This window comes from Scomber scombrus, chromosome 8 (assembly GCF_963691925.1).
Source record: "Scomber scombrus chromosome 8, fScoSco1.1, whole genome shotgun sequence".
NCBI classification, from domain to species: domain Eukaryota; kingdom Metazoa; phylum Chordata; class Actinopteri; order Scombriformes; family Scombridae; genus Scomber; species Scomber scombrus.
Genome location: NC_084977.1, coordinates 24,205,549 through 24,223,988, shown reverse-complemented (window position 1 = coordinate 24,223,988; position 18,440 = coordinate 24,205,549). Strand labels below are relative to the sequence as shown.

The following is an 18,440-nucleotide window of genomic DNA, read 5'->3' as shown; positions in this document are numbered from 1 at the left end:
CCTGCACAAGTCTATCTCCACAATGATGATAAGAAATAGGACTACATACTGATTGAATGTTTCAAAATACATGTTGTCATCAGAATGAACATATCAAATTTGCACCTTGAATAGTCTTGGGCATTTTCAGTGTTTCAGTATTTTCACTTTGAGGGGCTTGGATAAGTAATCAAAAATCCACTATAAGAGTCTGTCCCTCTGTGAGGCCCTCCTTTATCCTGTATACTGTAATCACCTCGTCGACGGCTTCATTATTTGATGAATGGCTAATCAGGTATTAAAATGAAATCGTGTGACATTAGTAGAACAAATGAGAACAGGAAGGAGGGAAGATGTGGAGGAGGTGGGGGAGCTCTCCTAAAGAAGAGCACGCACAATTAAAGTCTAAAATTAGGGCCTTGATTAAATGTTAAACTTTATCTACCTATTCTGGAGGAAGCTACCATTAGCATTGACGCTTACATTTATTATGAGGAAGCCTTGTGATTCAGAGAAGTGTCACACACGCGCACACAAAGCCAAAGACAGGCATGCTATATTGTATGTGGGTATAGGGTGCACTCATCTGTATGTGAGGGATGCAGTATTTTTGCAGACATTAAAAATTAGTATGGATGGAGTGTGCCCTAATGGCCTAATGGTTTAATCTGTTGTGCAGGATTTTTACTTATGAATGAACATCTGTTACATTCAAGCCCTTGACAAATGAGTTCACACAAAGCTGATGAAGCTTGTCACCGCTAGGTAAAACTCTTTGTAGCCGCAGAATGTTCAATTGAAACCAATTGCTGGTGGAAGACCCAAGAGAAGCAAAAATTCAGACATTTTTCTATAGGAATCCAACATTTTCAGCAGTTGCAATGATCATTTCAGTCATCCCTCTCAATGCAGTCAACTCATTTTACAGTTAAGCATGTTCCATCTGCTTTTAGTTCTTTACATTTTAAGGATAGCATCTTGATTTCCAGTACACTACTTCATCCCATGCACACAATTAACAATGTCTCTCTTGATGTTTGCATTTCATGTATGCTTTTCAACACATATTTCCCAAATTGTTCCTAAAGCTGATTGGTTTGAACAATGTTTAGATTTTGCAGTTTTCTACTACTTCATTTATTTATTTTTTTAACTTTTTGTTTGGTTGTGTGTTGGAATTAACTTTTTTTGTCTGAAACATCTAAATCAAATTTAAACTTGGAAAAAGTTTATATGAGGGAGGCAATTTGCTTCGTGGTAACATAATATCCCAATATTGCTTTACTTCTGCTGAGTATAAGATAGAAGGCGGTGTGATTGTTTGTTTGAAATGTGCTGTGAATGACTGATGGATCACTTGTCCAATAAATAATTCTGCCTGTGAATGCCTGTTGAGATGATGATTGATTAATGCATTACAAACTTATGAAAAATAAAATCACAATACAGGCACAGATTGATTTTCTTTTTCTTTGTTACTGGTTTATGTTTTCAGGGAAGTACGGCCGACACACCAGCCTGCCATTCCTCAGACCTCCTCTCACCACGGCTCTGCTCACACTGGGAAAAGCACACCAGGTCACAACCACGTCAACCTCTGTGTGGGATTTTGTCTGTGTGTGTAGGTGTGTTGATGTATGTATGTATTACAATAATGGGTCCTCCTTTGCCTTATAGAATGCTATGCTTGGTAATGGACTAGTCTTGCAGAACCTCTTGCACATGCAGCTCGCCCAGCAACAGCTCCTGCACATCAAAGACAAACGCATCAGCAGCGTAAGAGACACTTGTTTGTTTTTTGTTTGTTTGTTTGTGTGTGTGGTGATTTACATAGGTTAGTCATAAAGGCTTAAACACACAGTAGATTTGGGCGTGTGCATATGTGCTCTTACATTTCTCATCTTCAGCAGTTCATGCATAATGAATCTAAACAACCCAAAAATCATGTGACCTACAGTAATTGTCTTATTTTCTGTCTAAAGGAAGACTTTGGTGTTGAAATCTCCCTCTAGCTTTTTTCTTTTAAAATGTCTCAGGCGTTTTCTTTCATTGCAAAAGTTAATTAATTTATGTTGTTTTAGAAACTGGATGTTGATAATTCAAAATTCAGAAGCAAATACTGTACTTATGTTTTTTTCTCTTTTGTAGACCCCTCACTACCCCTCTATGACACTTTTATGCTGCTTTTTATATATTATTTTTCTCTTTTATAGTGTGTATGTAGGAAAGATAAAAAGCTGCTACGGGCTACTGTTTTCAGAAGTTCAGAAGACTAAAATAAAATAAATTGTATATATTTATTGCACAGCATTAAGTGTTTCGTGTGTCTTATTTCTGTTTTGTTTCATTCTGTCCGTCCCTCTCATTCTCATCACCATATTCTCTTTTTTCTCCACCTTTCCCCCTCTTCTTTCTTTTTCTTTCTTTATGTAATGTTTCCCTTCCTCAGGTCTCCAGTCTGCTTGGGGACCCGTCCAGACTGCTGATGCAGAAGGCTTTGTCTCTGCGACCTCCCGGCCTTGTGCAGCTGGGGAAAGGCCTTCTGGGAGACTCCCCTACAGGTGCACAAGCCCTAGTATTTATACACTCATTAAATGACCTGGTGTAATTACTGCAAACAAATGAGAACACATTGAGACCAACAGTACAAGTCTTATCAGTGTTTTTGACTTTCACTTCAAATTTATTTGTCATCTGTTATTGTGGGAGCATCTGAACACTGCTGTAAAGCAACATATATGACTTAATCTAAAGGCATATAGAGTGGAACATACAGTAAAGTCATATCAATCATCATCAATAATCATTTTAATGACACTTTTACTCTTAATTTACACATGAGTGTGTGTGTGGTAATTACCACACTTAAGACGATCTTTAACAGATCGAAACTAATCAAGTTTTTTTTTTTAAACAAAAAAACATTTGATATTTTATTTGATATTTCAACATACTCCCATACAAGTGAGGAGAAAATTCACTTTATTGACCAAAGGACCACAGGATTGCAAAGAAGAAAACATTATACCGAGATCATGATATTAAGGAAAGTTGATAGAATACAAGCATTTCATCTTCTCTCCTCCACCAAAAACTGAACTTTTTCCGTTTAGATTCACACCCATTGTTAAATGTAGACCACATCCTGGCTGGATGTGAAGCTAAATGAAAGCCAATATCCCGTTGAAGTTGTTAAGACAAACAAACTGCACAATCATGTAACTGTCGTGAAAATAACCTCAAGCTGAGACAGCCTGTTTCCAGAAGTAAATGTAGATGTAGTAAGTGCGACAGTATCGCTGAATGTCTCGCTGCTGTACATTAAAGTACAACACACCCAGTGTGTGCAGTGTATTAAAATTCAAATCTCCAGCTGAGAAAAGCCTTGTTGTTTTTAAATGCAAATGATATATCACTGGCTGTGTCGGGCACAAGCTTGGGCAGTGTATGTGTGTGCGTGTCCCTCTTTGATTGTGTGTATGAGTTTGCAATATTCTGTGTATCTGTAATGTGAGGCTTTTATCAGTGCATATGTCTGCTGGGATTGTTAGCTTCAGGCTTGTTAGAGCTGATTCCTTTATTTTGCTATGGAGGCCATTTGTCACAGCAATATTGGATTTGTAATAAGTTTGTGTGTGTGTGTGTGTGTGTGTGTGTGTGTATGTGTGTGTGTGTGTGTGTGTGTGTGTGTGTGTGTGTGTGTTCACCTTTTGTGTGCACGTGCATTTTTAAATTATTCTTGCGGCTGTGAGTATGTCCTTTTGTGTTTATGTATACAGTATGCGTGTGCTTGTGTATATGCATGTGCATATATATGCGTGCTTATTAAACCCTGGAGTGAGTGAAATATTGGAAGTGTGGAGTGCTGAGCTGTAAATAAACATGATGATGTATGAGCAGGAAACCCATTCTCAAATATTACAACTGGCTCTATAGAGACGGTCGGGCAGAGCTCAAACTTCCTGACATCTTAGTGAGTCGTCTCTGTCCATAGGAGACAGAAACACTGATGGTCATCACTAAAAACCATTTCACATTTCTATCGGGCATCTTTCCCCTATTTCATTTGTTTTCCCTTACTCGTTCCTCCATGCTGTATTTGATATCTTTCCCATATTTTCTTTTCCATAACAACTGTATAATTTGTTTCCTTGCCTTCCTTTTTCTCTCCAATCACAGAGTTGGGCCAGGAGTCTGTGCCAGTGTCTACCCACAATGCCACAGTAGTAGTATCAGCAGCAGGTGTGATGCCATACCTCCAGTGTCGGGCTGGAGGAGGGGAGCAAAACAACACCCATTCTATCTGCACAACTACTGCCCCCTCTTCTTCTTCCTCCTCCTCTTACTCCACTGCCTGTGACAGGCAGCCGGCGCCTCCTGGGACCATGGTGAGCTCCCAGCTGCAGGGACAGAACTATTCCTTGGGAATAAGTAACTCAGGCATTGGCCCACCTAAACCCCCTGGAGGAGTTTATACGTCAACCGGTCCGAACAGCAGCTCAGATGGCTGCCCTCTGGTTAGCATGGTGAGCACAGCGAACATAACATGCACATACATTTTGCAAATATTCACCACTAGGCTAAAACCCCACTCCCCCTTCACTTCTGCACCATCGCATTATTCTTTGTCATCTCTAAATCTCTCTCTCTACCTCAGCAAATGTTACTCCGATGTTTATCCAATGCTTAAACAGTTGATTTGTTTGAAGGCTGGTGGTAATATATATGTTGTGTTGTTGTCAACAAATCCCATTGAAAGGCCAAAAGCACCAAAGTGTTAGTCCATCTCTCAGTACGTACTGATTTCCCCAGCCTCTCTTGTGGCCCATTTGTTTCTGCTGAAGATGTAAATTGTTAAAAAAAAAAAAAAAAAACAGCTGGACACTGTTTATTTCAGCTAACCTTAATCAGACATTCAAGTCAAATTTGGACTATTTTCAGCTGTGTATTAACGCACATTTTGTATGCTAGTGTGTGTGGGATGAACTCAAAATACACTAGTTACTATTTTCATGGTTATGAGTGTGTCACTTAGTGTAACAGTGTGACTTACTGATGCAATACGGCACAGAGAAACATACTACATCAGAATTTGGACATACAGATGATACAAGTCTTTTAGATTTTCTATAGATTTTGGTCTGTTGGTTGGAAAAAACATTTTGGGACCTGGGGAAATTTGTAGGTGCATTTTCAGTGTATTCTGACATTTTATATGCCTAGATGTTAATTAATGACTTCAAAAAATATGTTTCAATGATTCATAAATGATTGTTAGTTGTAGTTTTACACCATTCTCTGTCTTCTTCTACCTATTTGTGTCTCTGTCTTTTGTGGACAGGTGTATTTACCCCTGATTTTGTTCCTTTGGGTCTAATCCTCATGCAGAATAGACAAACACACACATATAGCGAGCGTTTAAATAAACAGCCTCAGTCCACCGAGAAATGTTCCTTTGGGATTCCCATTAAGTACCTCTCTCACCCATATTTACAGATTTACTAATAGAGTATTATCCCCTCTGTCTCCTGTGCTGTCAGCCTGTCCAGCCTTCCCATGCCTACCTGTCTGTTCACCTGCATGTCTTTCTGTACACACTTTTGTACTCACCTGTATGTATTTGACTAGGCCTGGGCTGTGCTATGCTAACATCATCATCCTTACTAAAACAGGGTACAGAGATAATCAGAGTGCTAAAGTTCTTAGGGGAACTGATTCCAGCCTCAGCGCTCTCTTCTCTTTAATGGAGGGAAAGTGTAATTAACAGAAAGTACAATCCTCCCAGGTTTCCACGGCCTTGTCAGCTCCTCAGTTGCTCATCAAAGTCATTGCAACACTAAAAACTTCTTAAGGTTGGTAAGTTGATGAGGTTGGGGGGGGGGGTTTCATTTTTACAGCGAAGTAGCTGGTAGCATAACAGTCCACATCAGAAGTGGGAGGGCCAACTGGTCAGTGATTACATTTGCTCAACAACCCCAAAACGCATCAAGACTTGAAGACTGAAATTAAAAGTTAGTTTTGTTTTACTGCCAAGTTCATCCAATACTATTGTGAATAATACAATTCAAATCTTACTCTCTCTCTCTTCAGGTAAACAGTGGTCAGAGTTCTCTGTTGGGTGATCCCCCTAAAGAAGTCAGAATACCCTCTAATCCTTACCTGAACCTGGCCAGTGTAATGCCAGGGGTGGTTCTGCAAGGTAATAACACAAACAACACACACAAATGAAGACATATGTGTACTTGCAAAGGGACTGCAGATGTTAATTCGCTTTAAGCTAGCTCACTGTGTTACAATACATCAAATGGCAACATTTATGTTTAATATTGTACAGGGTCCCTTTACAAATAAATTAAAATAAGATAAAATAAAATAAAAACTCTTGCCATTTTGTCTGTGAAATCTGCTTTTGTAGGGCAGCTCTTCCAGGACTTAAAATGTCTTAGTTAGGTCTATCAATAGAAATAAAGTTAGGAAGTAAGTAATAAGTTAGTTTAGCTCACAGGCAAACTTTTTCACCTGTATAAAGAAAAATAAGATTTCTATAAAACTTGGTCCTCTTCACTCATACTGGAGGCTGCACCAAAACATCCAAAGACATTTCTAAACCCCCCCCCCTCACAGTAGTAGAACCTGTTTCTCACCCATTGATGACTATGTCCTGTATGTCCTTAACACTCAGTGTCTCTACAACAGAGCTAAATGCACTACTTATTTGTCACGCTATCACTTTCTCATAGCTTCAGAGCTTTGCCAGAAAGTTATTTTTTGTCTGAGCGAGGACTGCTTGGAACATAACAAACATAAAGATCAACTTTTGGAGAAAGGGACTATGCTGCCACAGTGGTTTGAGAAGTTTCAATGAATATTTTTACAGATTTTGACACGTTTCTTTGGAATTGATTTTAACCATTGGACTGTGAATCCAAGCTGACTACAAACTTCTCAGCCAGCTTTCAAGCTTGTACTTTTGGTGGAATATTACATATAAAATAACATGAAATATTGATGCCTTAGTACATTCATTTACACTACTGTCTAACCTACTGTGTCTCCTCCATGGTTCCTTCCTCAGGGTCAGTGGGGAGTAAAGCCCAGGGGGGACAGCCTGGCTCCGGGGTCTACGGTAGCTCTGTGGCTCCTGTTGCCTCCCAGGGCTCAGGCTCCTTCTCCCACAGTGCAGCAGCTACAACCACAGCCCAATACAGCACTGATGCTTCCACTGACTACAGCCAATACAACCAGGCCTACACACAGGTACTGCAATAAGTGCAAACACTTTACACATTGATGAAAATGAATAAATGTGATGAAAGATGGATAGATGGACGTAGATCTGCTTGGATCTAGAACGTGAGAAGAGAGGGATGGTGGCTGAGTAGATGATCGATATATAGATACATAATGGGTGGATGGATAAATGCAGCAGTGACAGAGTGAACTGTAACTAGGGGAGGCTGGGCGGTGGAAGAGATGAGTATGGGTATAGATATTTGAACAGACAGAATGAGAGAGTATTTGGCACAGAGTGCTGTGTGTCTCCATCTGTCCCTGCTCCCCCGTTCTCTCTCTTAACACTCCACACAGAGCAAGTGATGAAGCCTCCCTACTGGCTGTTTGTCTGCATCTCTCTTTCTTTTCCTTTCTTTCTCCGTCACTCTGTTTTTCTCCGCCCCCCTCCTCTCGTTATGCTTCCTCCAGCAGATAGTGACATATCTGATATTTGCAGCGCGATGCAAACCCAATTTTAAATGTTAATTACTATCTACTCATCCAAACAAATGAGTCATGATTAGATAACCCATAAAATGGTCGGTTTAAGACAAAGGAGAGGAACGGGGGAGAGCTGGAACAATTGTTAATGAATGACAAAGAGAGCGAAAGAAAGAAAGACAATAAAGGAGGCAAAAATTCAGCAAAGAAAAGAAAATCATCGAGCAAACATTCATCTGTCTGCTCCCATAGCTCTTCACCTGATGTGTGTGTGTGTGTGTGTGTGGTGTGTGTGTGTGTGTGTGTGTGTGTGTGTGTGTGTGTGTGTGTGTGTGTGTGTGTGTGTGTGTGTGTGTGTGTGTGTGTGTGTGTGTGTGTGTGTGTGTGTGTGTGTGTGTGTGTGTGCGCTATAGGAGGCCATGCAGCAGTGGTACCAGCACTACCAAGCACAAGCCCACACCTACAGTGCGCCACATGATAGCACAGCCACAGACTACAGCAAGGAGCACACACAGGTAACACACACACTTGTTTGTAGCTCTGTGGAATATGTATGTGCAGTCATGTGCTTTTTACTTTTAGTTTATTTCATCAAATGTACCCAAATGTGTTGAAGTAGTATATTGATTTAAAATTGTTTTGCCTGTATTTTATTGTCCTAATATATCCAAAAATGTAATACTGTTCAGAAATGTACAGTTATCAAAAGTAAAAAGTGAGATAAAACACACTTTTTGCCTCTTGTGTTTTAGGCTCCACCAGTTTCCTCCTATGGGGATTACAATTCCTACATGCAGGCAGTAACCCAGTACTACTCCCAGCCTGCAACAGCTAACCAGGTTTACACCACCAAGGTAAACACAGACACACACACACACACAGACACACACACACACACACACACACACACACACACACACACACACACACACAGAATCAGCACAATTACGTCTAACCCCAGTTAAAATATAATTCTATCATCAAAGCTAAAACAAGATCTTAACCCTCAGACAGAGCTGTGAGGAGTTGTAGACCAAAATACACACACACACACACACACACACACACACACACACACACACACACACACACACACACACACACACACACACACACACACACACACACACACACACACACACAAACTTGCAGAGTTCTCATATGTACTCATACACAAACACAAATTATTAATCTGAGGCTACAAAGGTAAAATTAGAAATAGTCTGAAAAATGTCACAGATAATGCAACTTTTTTAACATCCACATTTCTTATTAAAATACCCAAAACCCAAATGACCTGTTTAGACTGACATTGACAAATAGCAGCCAGGGAGGACTAGTAAAATGTGAAGTGTTGAAACAGCATCAAAAATGTAGTGGTGGTGTGAATGTGATAATGTGATATTAAAAAAAAATCTGTGATTACACACACATTTTTCAAGAGCACCAAATTATCAGTTTGAGGTCATAAATTACTCATTCATTGGCACAAGCTGTCAATTTAGGATGTAAATTTATTCAGATAAATATTGTGAGAAATGTTTATCTTTGATGGCTTAACTAGAACATTTAAGTCAAACAACTTCCAAACCTACAGTCTGCAAAAACTATCTGGTGAGCAGTCCTCAGGGCAGCGTGCTGGTATTTACATGTAATTTCTCTGCATGTTTATTTGGAGGCCCTGACCTCTCTCTAAGACACTGATACCCTGTTAGAGAAGCACATCACTCTGCACCCAGCAGCTGATACCAGACATCTCCATACACTCTAACCAGCCAGATCCAAGGTTATCTGCTGCTTCTGGAGTCTGTATGAGTGTGTGTGTGAGACAGAGAGAGATGTTTGCTTGAAGATGTATCCATGTGTCTCGTTGCGTAGCAGAGTTAACATTCTGGTCCACTGAGCTCACTGTTGGGAGGGAAACTGATATCTTGAGGAAAATGATACGATCAATTTGTGACACACAGTGTCTTACTGGCATTAAACTGAAAGAAAATATGTTGACATGACATTGTAGCAATCTGTTCTGCCTGGTTATCTTCATCGAAGTCCATACACTTGAGCAGACAGCATATAAATGAGTGTTTCTGGTTGAGTGCGTCATCTGCAGACATCACTGTATTTCCTAATTGTTACTAGGCGTAGGTTGAGGTTAACACGCATTTATAAATGGAAAAATAAAATAATATAACTTACTCTGCCAATTATTGACGTGCTTTCAACACTTAAATTAAAAATGGACCCAAAAGTTAAAGACATTTTCCTTATTTTCTGGATTGGTTTTTTTCCCCTGATTTGCCGTCTGAACTGTCCTTTTACTTTGTTTCCTACAGGAGGTAGATGTGTGTAAGCCTCTTGGAGTGTCTATGCATGCGGTCAGTAATGGCGTGGCTCCTCCGCCAGCCGTCCTGCCAGCTGCTGCCGTGCTCCCAGCCTACAGCACCCTGCCTTTAATGCCAGGCTTCCTTGGGGCGCCACACCCAGCGGCTGCCACGCCTAACCCTGTCACACACACACACACTGCTGCCACTGACTGGAACACCTACTATTATGTGAGTAAAGGAAGTTCACACTATTACACAGGTTCTGTCAGTGAAGACGGGATAATCAATTTTTTTTTTTTTTTTTTTTTTCATTTTGAAGTGATAATCTAGAGTCTAAGGGGAGCGTGTCCAGCTCAGGTGAAATGACAAAGCCCAAATATTTCATATTGCAGAAAACAACTACAGTGTTTGCTCCTACAACTTCTGATATTAGTGAGTGGTATTAGTTGTTGACTGTGGTGGGCTGAGGGAGGGGATCAGTCTTATCTTAAATCTTACAGTTTTTCTAAAACACTACAGTAAGTCTCCGTATCTGAACTAAATACTGTGGTCTGAACCAATTTATTCAATCGATCTCTTTTGACAAAATCTTAAATAGTTTTCGCCTAGTAAGACACAATTTTAAGATCTCATTTACTCTATTTGCAAAACTTTAAACAAATTCTCACTCACTAAAACAAATGTTACGCTGCGATACACTTTTGATGCATAATGGAAACGACAGGTGGCTGAAGTTACAGCTTACACGCAATGACTAAATTGTTCACACTTGTTGCTAATGATCGATGAGTCGATACCAACAATGGATGGAAACAATATGAGAGGAAGAGGAGGAAGAGTGCATGTTAGAGGTGGTGGACGAGGAAGAAGAGGACGAGGAAGAGCAAGACTGAAAAGTCATTTCAGATCAAATTCAACTGTGACAAAGTGTACAACCAAATCTCAGCTGATTCTCTCTGGGCGCCAATTTTTGTAGAATTGCAAGACTACCACATGACGGTGGAAGGACTCCATTGTTCTCCCAACAGCAAGAAGCTCTCATTGTTTACAAGGACCTTCAAACCAATTCCATTAGTGTGCATGAAATACAGCACCAAGGAATTAACAGTGTCAGCCTTTCCACCAATAACCATGTCCTCCAATGCAAACAGGGTGCTCTTAAAGCAACTCTAGTACCCTTTTAGCACAACTCAGAAAGGGTCAATGGTCAGTGATGTCAGTATGTGCAGTGCTGATTGTTTACAGTACAATACTATACTACATACTGTCAAGCTGTACTGTATTGTAATGTTTGTAAATCAGAGTACACGCTACAGTATAGGTCTGTTTTCTGTTGCACTTAAAAAGCTGCATCTATTTTTACTTATAAAGAGTGTTCCATGGAAAGACCCCATAAATACATTTTTGTGTATGAAGCCGGGTTCATTCACCGGCCAGTTCCATGGTACATGGTGATAAAAGTGTGGAGTCTTGCCAAGGCTCGATCCGGCACATCAGTTTTTCCCCTGTTGACTGACAAGGGAGAACTTTGCCTGCAATATAGATGAAGTCCTCTGGCATGACCGAGCACAAAGATGTTGTGCTGAGGTCCAATGAATTACTTCTTGACTTAGATTTTGCAGTAACATTTCCAGTGTCTTTGTCCTTTGGCCTTTTACAGTACTGTATTTTTACTGTATGCCAGTGCTGAATCCACAGACTTTCAATATTTCTACAAAATGCAGTTCCTGTATTCAACATTATTTTCTGAAGCTACATGCTCTCAACACTGTGTTTCCCATTTTGTTAATGTAGTGTGTCATAAATATTGAGCATTGTTTTTTATTTTTGACTGGTTGTGTGTATGATCTGTAAACATATTTGATTTTGAAAACAAACAAAACAGTTTTGAGGCTTTTTTTCCTGTTTTTCCTATCACCCTGTAAGTGATAATCAGGAGTGCCCTTTCTTTTACTGTACCGGCATTACAAAAAAAGCAAAACAACTAACTGCAAAAAGGATTTCAATGTCAAGCAGAAACAAAGTGTTCAGTTTGATTTAATAGCTGCTTGTAATGCATTATTACAATAAGGGACCATTTCGGAGGTTACCTCAGCTGCAGGGAGAACCAGGTCATTAATGTTTAGAAGACATTTATTAGAGACAGACCTTTATGTGTAATTTCAATTGAATAACAGTGATTTGGTGATCTGCTGATCCACTTCCCCCATGTTTACCTGTTATTTGATCATTTCACAATGATCAAGACAACAGCTCCATTTCCATCAGTACAACACTAGTGTAATTATGTCATGTTCACCACTCTGCTGCTCTGTGTTTATATTTTAAACATAAATGCTGTTCTCACTTACTGATTATTTCCACGTTAAAAGCTTTCCTGCAGCTCAAAGGACATAAACTCTCTTTCCTGGTAGGCTGTCTTTGTGAAACATTTGCAGGAAGTGCTGAGATTTATTGATCAATGCTTCACCATCAAGAAAGACCAAGGCAAATGGAAGCAGTTGGAAATAAGTGAATGAAAACAGTATTTATTGAAATAAGTGCTGTTAAATACATTTAGCTAAAATTACCACGTCAGACATAACAGTACCCCCACAATGTTTAAACAAGCTTTTATTAGGGATTGGCCTGTATTTGAGTTGGCTTTTATTTCAGAGTTAACTAGTTGCCTGATTGATAATGGGGATTGGTGAGTGGGTGGTCCAGATTAGTGGATACACCAGCTCACAATCTCTACACCAGACTTCATAACCTTTGGAATATGAAGCTAAGGAATTAGTGTGTTATATAGCATGCATTGTGTGCCATTTTTTTTTCTCAACTGTGGTAATAGAGCTTCAGTATAGTCTTTAATTAGGCCACATAATTCAAAGCGGAAAAGCTATTGAGAACAGAAGAGGAAGCAATTCAGGGACAGAGACGGAGAGCAATGATGACGTGATCAGACAGGATCCAGACGCCTGGGCTAAGCACCGTCTGTAGAAAGATTTACATTTGTTTGTACAGACTGCCTCTGTGGCCCTCTGTTACTGGAGCTAAGACCTTTAGACTGTTAGCCTAAAACACACACAGACACCCACAAACACAGGATGTTTGCATTGTTGTCAAATTCTACAACTAGACATCTCCTCCTTCAGTAGATATGTCTTTTTCTCTATCATCACTTTTTTAGTTTGTCATCCTTCGGTTTAAGGTTTTGATCAATGCACTAATATAAACATGAAATTCAATATCATACATGTGTCTATCATTGGCCTCTTAGGCATGCAGTCATTTAAATTATGTGCTATACACCCCCCCCCAAAAAAGTAAAAAGTAATGTGTTTTTTATGTAGACATATGAGGTGTGATCTCTGTTAACGCATTTAAAAAGCAGCTGGAGATTCATTTATTCACCTCATACTGTCTAGTGTTTATATTTTGTGTGTGTTTTTTAAGGTATTTGTCGCTCACGTTTTCTCATTTGTGTTATATTAAATCAACCTGACTTACTTACTTTCATCCTAACAAGACATTTAAGTGCTAAGACATCACCTCTAACTCACCACATCCTCTCATGTCTTATCTCTTTAGAACCAGACAAGGGGCCATAAGAGGGAGTACCCGCAGCTGGCAGTGCAAGAAGTGACATCATCGGATGGTGCCTACATCGGGCAGCACTCCCAAGGCCTGGGGGGGCAGTATGCTGACTACTTCAAGAGGAAGAGGCTCTAGTATGAACCAAACCACCGTAAAGCCTAAAGCTTAGGGAGGGAAGCACACACAGCGTCTGCTGGATGCCAAAGCTCCCTCTAGTGGCCTTTCTGTGGCTGCCATTTTGCATCCCTACAGTAGGTAATGAGTTTAATAGAATTTAGGTTGCAAATGGCTCAAGTGAAAGCAAGCCATAGTGCTCTTTGATCCTTGGCACTTATGTACAACACATACACAATACACACATAGACATGGTGTTGCTTTTGTCCTGTTCAAGCCTTAACTCTTTTAACTTAAACTGTTGTTTCTCAGTCAATGTGTCAGCTGTACTTAACTAATATTATCTTGTAAATGTTTTCTAATATAATGTAAGCAAAAGTATACTGTATCTGTACGTATAAGCTGCTTTTATATTTCCAGCCAGGCTACATGTGTGCCTGCTCCAACTGTCTTAGGACTGGTCTTACAGTCAGGTCCCTCCTTCTGTGTCTCCTTTCAAAAGACTAAACTTGTCTACTGTTGCACACTCAACGCTTTGAACACACAGACATCAGTCAATCTGACGTCTGCTTGTTCCCGCTTCAGTGTATTTTCTCTTTTCCTTTTATCGCCCAAGTTCTTGTTTTATATCTCCCCGTAGAGAATTAGTGTGTGTTTATATGTGTTTATGCGTGTTGATATGCTATATCTGTAGGAAATGTCAGCCATTTCAATCCCAGGGTTGGGAGCACATCAGGAAAAAAAGGGCCTGAACCAATCAATGCCCTTTATTGTGGTGACTTACATTAGCTTCCCTCAATGAATGGACCTTTCTTATAAAGACTGGACAGAACCTACAAAGGCTTGTGTATATACTACAGTGTAATACAGAATATATAAAGCCATGCGTAACAGACAATATCATATATAATGGACATTTCCCAGCTCTTTTGTGAGCGTGTTGTATGACATTCTTTGGACTTTTTTTTCAATATATACTGTTATATATATATTTGTAATATAATATAATAATATTTCAAGGCAATTCTAGACATTTATTGATATTGAATCAAATTGTATTGACTTAAATGTAGGTTTCTGGTTTGGTTTTTAACATTTAAGCCAAATATTAGGGCTCAGTCTTGCTCTTTTCTCTTCTTTCAGTTGTAACACATTTAGATGTTCTCTGAGAGGAGCTGTTAATGGGAGCTTTACTATCTTATCCAGCTGCCATAAAAACATGAGGGATTCAGACTGTAAATGTGTCCCGAATCCACACTACACGCTAAATCTATGTAGGTTTAAGAGTATGTTGTAGTGTTCACACTGAACGAGTGACAAAGTATACTCAAATCAGCCTGTGTGCATACTACAAAAAAAAACAGAGCTTTTAGTGTGCTGTTAATGGACATTATTCCCACACAATACATTTCACAAAGGGATTGGAGGAGCTACTCATAGCTAGAAAAAGAAGGTGGTGGTGAAACCGCTTCATATTACTATTAAAATTTTTGAAGAAAAAAACACTTTGCAGTCAGTTTGTGAAGTTGAATTGACTTTGACTAACATCTGGTTGCTAGTATTGCATGATTTCCTGTCAATGTAAATGAGAGTATGCTGCAAAATTGCAAAACAGTATAAAGAAAGTATAAACTGTAGATTTAGTGTGTAGTATGAAATTTGGACACAATGTGTGTGTTTGAGGGGCTGGACAATTTTTCAGAGTCAAGAACTTTCATTTTTTGCTCATCAGATGCTTGCGTACAATATGCCACTGTGCATGTGACTTACCGCACCTTACTTTGAGCTTTATTAGAGACTATTTCTTTCCAACTGTTTTTACAAAGGAACAGAGGAATATCAGTCTGTAATCTTTGTGAAAAAAATAAATTTTCTGTTATTATTCCAATCCCATATTTTGCTACTGCCATTATGAATGCTTGTGCACAGGCTGCGAACTGAATAACACTTAATGTCCAGAGGGTTTATTTGATCCTCTTCACGGAGAAGAGGGCTTGGTATTTTAATAGTACAGCTTGGACACTGGGTTTGTTATGGGCTCAAGCCTCTTGTCTAACATAGCGGCAATAACTAAGGCTCCTACTACTGTAGAAAGTTGAATGTATATTTATTTTGTAGTGTAAATGTTTAGCCATTCACACAGCGTTATATAATCCCACATAACGACTCATAGTTGTGTTGGTAAAAGCTTTTTTCTTTGTGCTTTGCTTATAACTATCTGATTATATATCACTGAGCAGAATATTACTTGCATTGCCATGGCAACCAAGCTCACACACTGTGAAAACCAATAGCAGGTGAGATCAGATAATGTGTACACATGAGTTTAGTCCTGATATCAAGTGTGAGTTTCTCATGGCTGGGATAATAGCTTGATGGAAACACGATGTTCAGACACACACACCAATACGTTAATGGAAGAGTTTGTGGTAATATGTGCAGGCCAAATTATTAAGTGCTGATAAAATGGTTGAACATCAAACCGAGGGCAATACGTATTCCTCGTCCTCCATTACTGTACACAGACACACACACCCCTTTATGTTTTCCACTGTTCCCTTTTTCTCTCATTCTGCTTTTCATCCAATTACATGTTTTCTAACTCGATTTCATTGCGATGTGCTTCATGGTGTCACGTGGATTGTCTCGCTTTTCAGTCCATAATGAATCATATTTAACTTGTAGTCGCAACACGCTTTGATGGATGCATCCATGAACATTTTTATGGAGGATGTGGGCAAATTTACATCTCTCACATTAAGTTGTTTTTATTTGCTGCCACCCAATATTTGCCTGAAGTGGCAGAAACACTGTAAATTGAGGCAGCTGAAGGTGTCCAGCTTTCCCTGCTGATCCAGCCTAAAACAGTTTTTTTGCATATTAGATTAATCTTCTATTTAATTTCTAAATGTAATCATGTTTTCTTGCCCTTAGATATCATATGCTCACTTTCTATTAATCATGCATGTCTATTTTCACAATTTATTCTATTTTTATTAACATTTATTTGTTGTGTCTTATCTCTGGTCTGTCTGACTGTGTCTTGTGCTGGCTGTTATTCAGTTTTATTTATTTATTTATTTATTTATTTTCCCGGGCATACACAGCACTGTATTAAAGTCCAAAATAAATTGACAAATTTCAATGAAAACATGAAACTAAAGATTAAAAACTGCAGTCACACATATATAGCTTACCCTTTTTTCCCCATTTGGCTTAATTAACTCGAAACAACCACAGTTATTGATTATTTCTATGTGTGTGATTCTAATTTTCTACACTTTTTTTTTAGACATTGTCACAACTGAAATTTTGCTCTTCTGGTTTCCTGTGACACCTGTCTGTTTTTTTCTGATTTTTCTCAGGGGAAATCAGAACTATTGGCTGCCTGTACTCCAATCCACTTTCACATGACATCTCTCTTCCCATCTGTGGCTGTTTGTCGAGGCCATTTTGAATTTCCCCCTCTCAAGCGGTTCTTTTAATAGAATTTATCCATACAACGCCTTCTACTTCAACTGTAACCACTTAGCCACACTTTGTGTCGACGTGTTCCTCTGGACTAGTTTGGCTGTCTGGCCAGGTTGATTTGCCCCCTAGTGTGAGTGGATGAAAAGTAGCTTGCTGGACTCCAGTGCTTTCTGCCAGGTGATTGCCCCCCCCCCATCCACCTTTCTAAAAGCCAACATAGAAATGTGTGTGTGTGTGTCTGTGTGTGTGTGTGTGTGTGTTATGACCAGAGACAGGGCCTCTGTTTGTGGATGTGAACAGCTGAGGCAGCAGACTTTAGAAAGTACTGTCCGCTTGTCTGTTTTTCCTGCCTGTCTGTTTTCTACTCTCACTGTCCACCACAATGGATTCAGGTAGTAAAGTCAGTCATGCCTGAATTATTTTAGAGGTATTCCAACAGTTGTGTCAGCCCTTTTCTTTGCATTGTCTCCACTTGCTCTAAAGCCATTACTTTATATAATGCAACATTGTGTACTATATAAAGTATTTGTGACTGATTCAGAGAGGACACAATCCAGTTATCAAAGCTTTATTTGAGACTGCAAGAGTTTTGAATGAGCAGTCTTTTCTTGTCCTTTTCAAGGTTTCACACACTATTTTTTGCTAGTTCACTTGTAAAACCTGAATGAGAGCAAAACAAACTGCATTGGATTTGACCCAGAAGTGTTAGTGTGTTTTTAAAATTTGGCATAAAGGTGCAGTGTGTAGAATTTAGTGGTATTTAGCGTAATAGACAAGACAGTAATGGATTATATGTTTTAATTAGTGTATTACATATTTGTGTATGTACAGGTCCCCTTCCATGGAGGCCACTATATTGCTCCGCCATGTTTCTACAATAGCCCAGAATAGACAAACCAAACACTGGCTCTAGAAAGGGTCTTTAGGGATTGTTTGCAAGTTTCTTGACCCCTGTAGGTTCTACATGCGTGGAAGGGGAGGGAGAGGGGGAGGGACATTCAATCAGTTGCAATTTGCAACCTCACCACTAGATACCACTAAATCATACACACTGCACCTTTAAATCCCTTTAAAGTTACAGGAAACTTCAAATTACAATTCAATCAAATTACAAATCAATCAAATAACTCAATATATCAACATTACATATTTGTGCTACACACAAATATTTGATTTGATCAGAGAAAGTCATTAGTTCATCTGCATTCTTAGGTTTCCCGTCTGTAAGATAAACATTTGTTGAATGCGGCAAAGCTGCTT

At 39.3% G+C, this 18,440-nt stretch overlaps 1 protein-coding gene across 1 annotated transcript in view; it reads left to right on the top strand.

The window, feature by feature from the left end:
- raver2 (ribonucleoprotein, PTB-binding 2) overlaps positions 1 to 13,730 on the top strand; it is an 83,261-nt gene extending 69,531 nt beyond the window's left edge. The window contains exons 7-16 of the mRNA XM_062424502.1: positions 1,475 to 1,557; positions 1,657 to 1,755; positions 2,429 to 2,540; positions 4,159 to 4,505; positions 6,070 to 6,178; positions 7,055 to 7,236; positions 8,106 to 8,207; positions 8,445 to 8,546; positions 10,026 to 10,244; positions 13,590 to 13,730. Coding sequence (XP_062280486.1) covers positions 1,475 to 1,557; positions 1,657 to 1,755; positions 2,429 to 2,540; positions 4,159 to 4,505; positions 6,070 to 6,178; positions 7,055 to 7,236; positions 8,106 to 8,207; positions 8,445 to 8,546; positions 10,026 to 10,244; positions 13,590 to 13,730 — 1,496 coding nt within the window. The remainder of the gene's footprint in view (positions 1 to 1,474; positions 1,558 to 1,656; positions 1,756 to 2,428; positions 2,541 to 4,158; positions 4,506 to 6,069; positions 6,179 to 7,054; positions 7,237 to 8,105; positions 8,208 to 8,444; positions 8,547 to 10,025; positions 10,245 to 13,589) is intronic.
- The last annotated feature ends 4,710 nt before the right edge of the window (positions 13,731 to 18,440 follow it).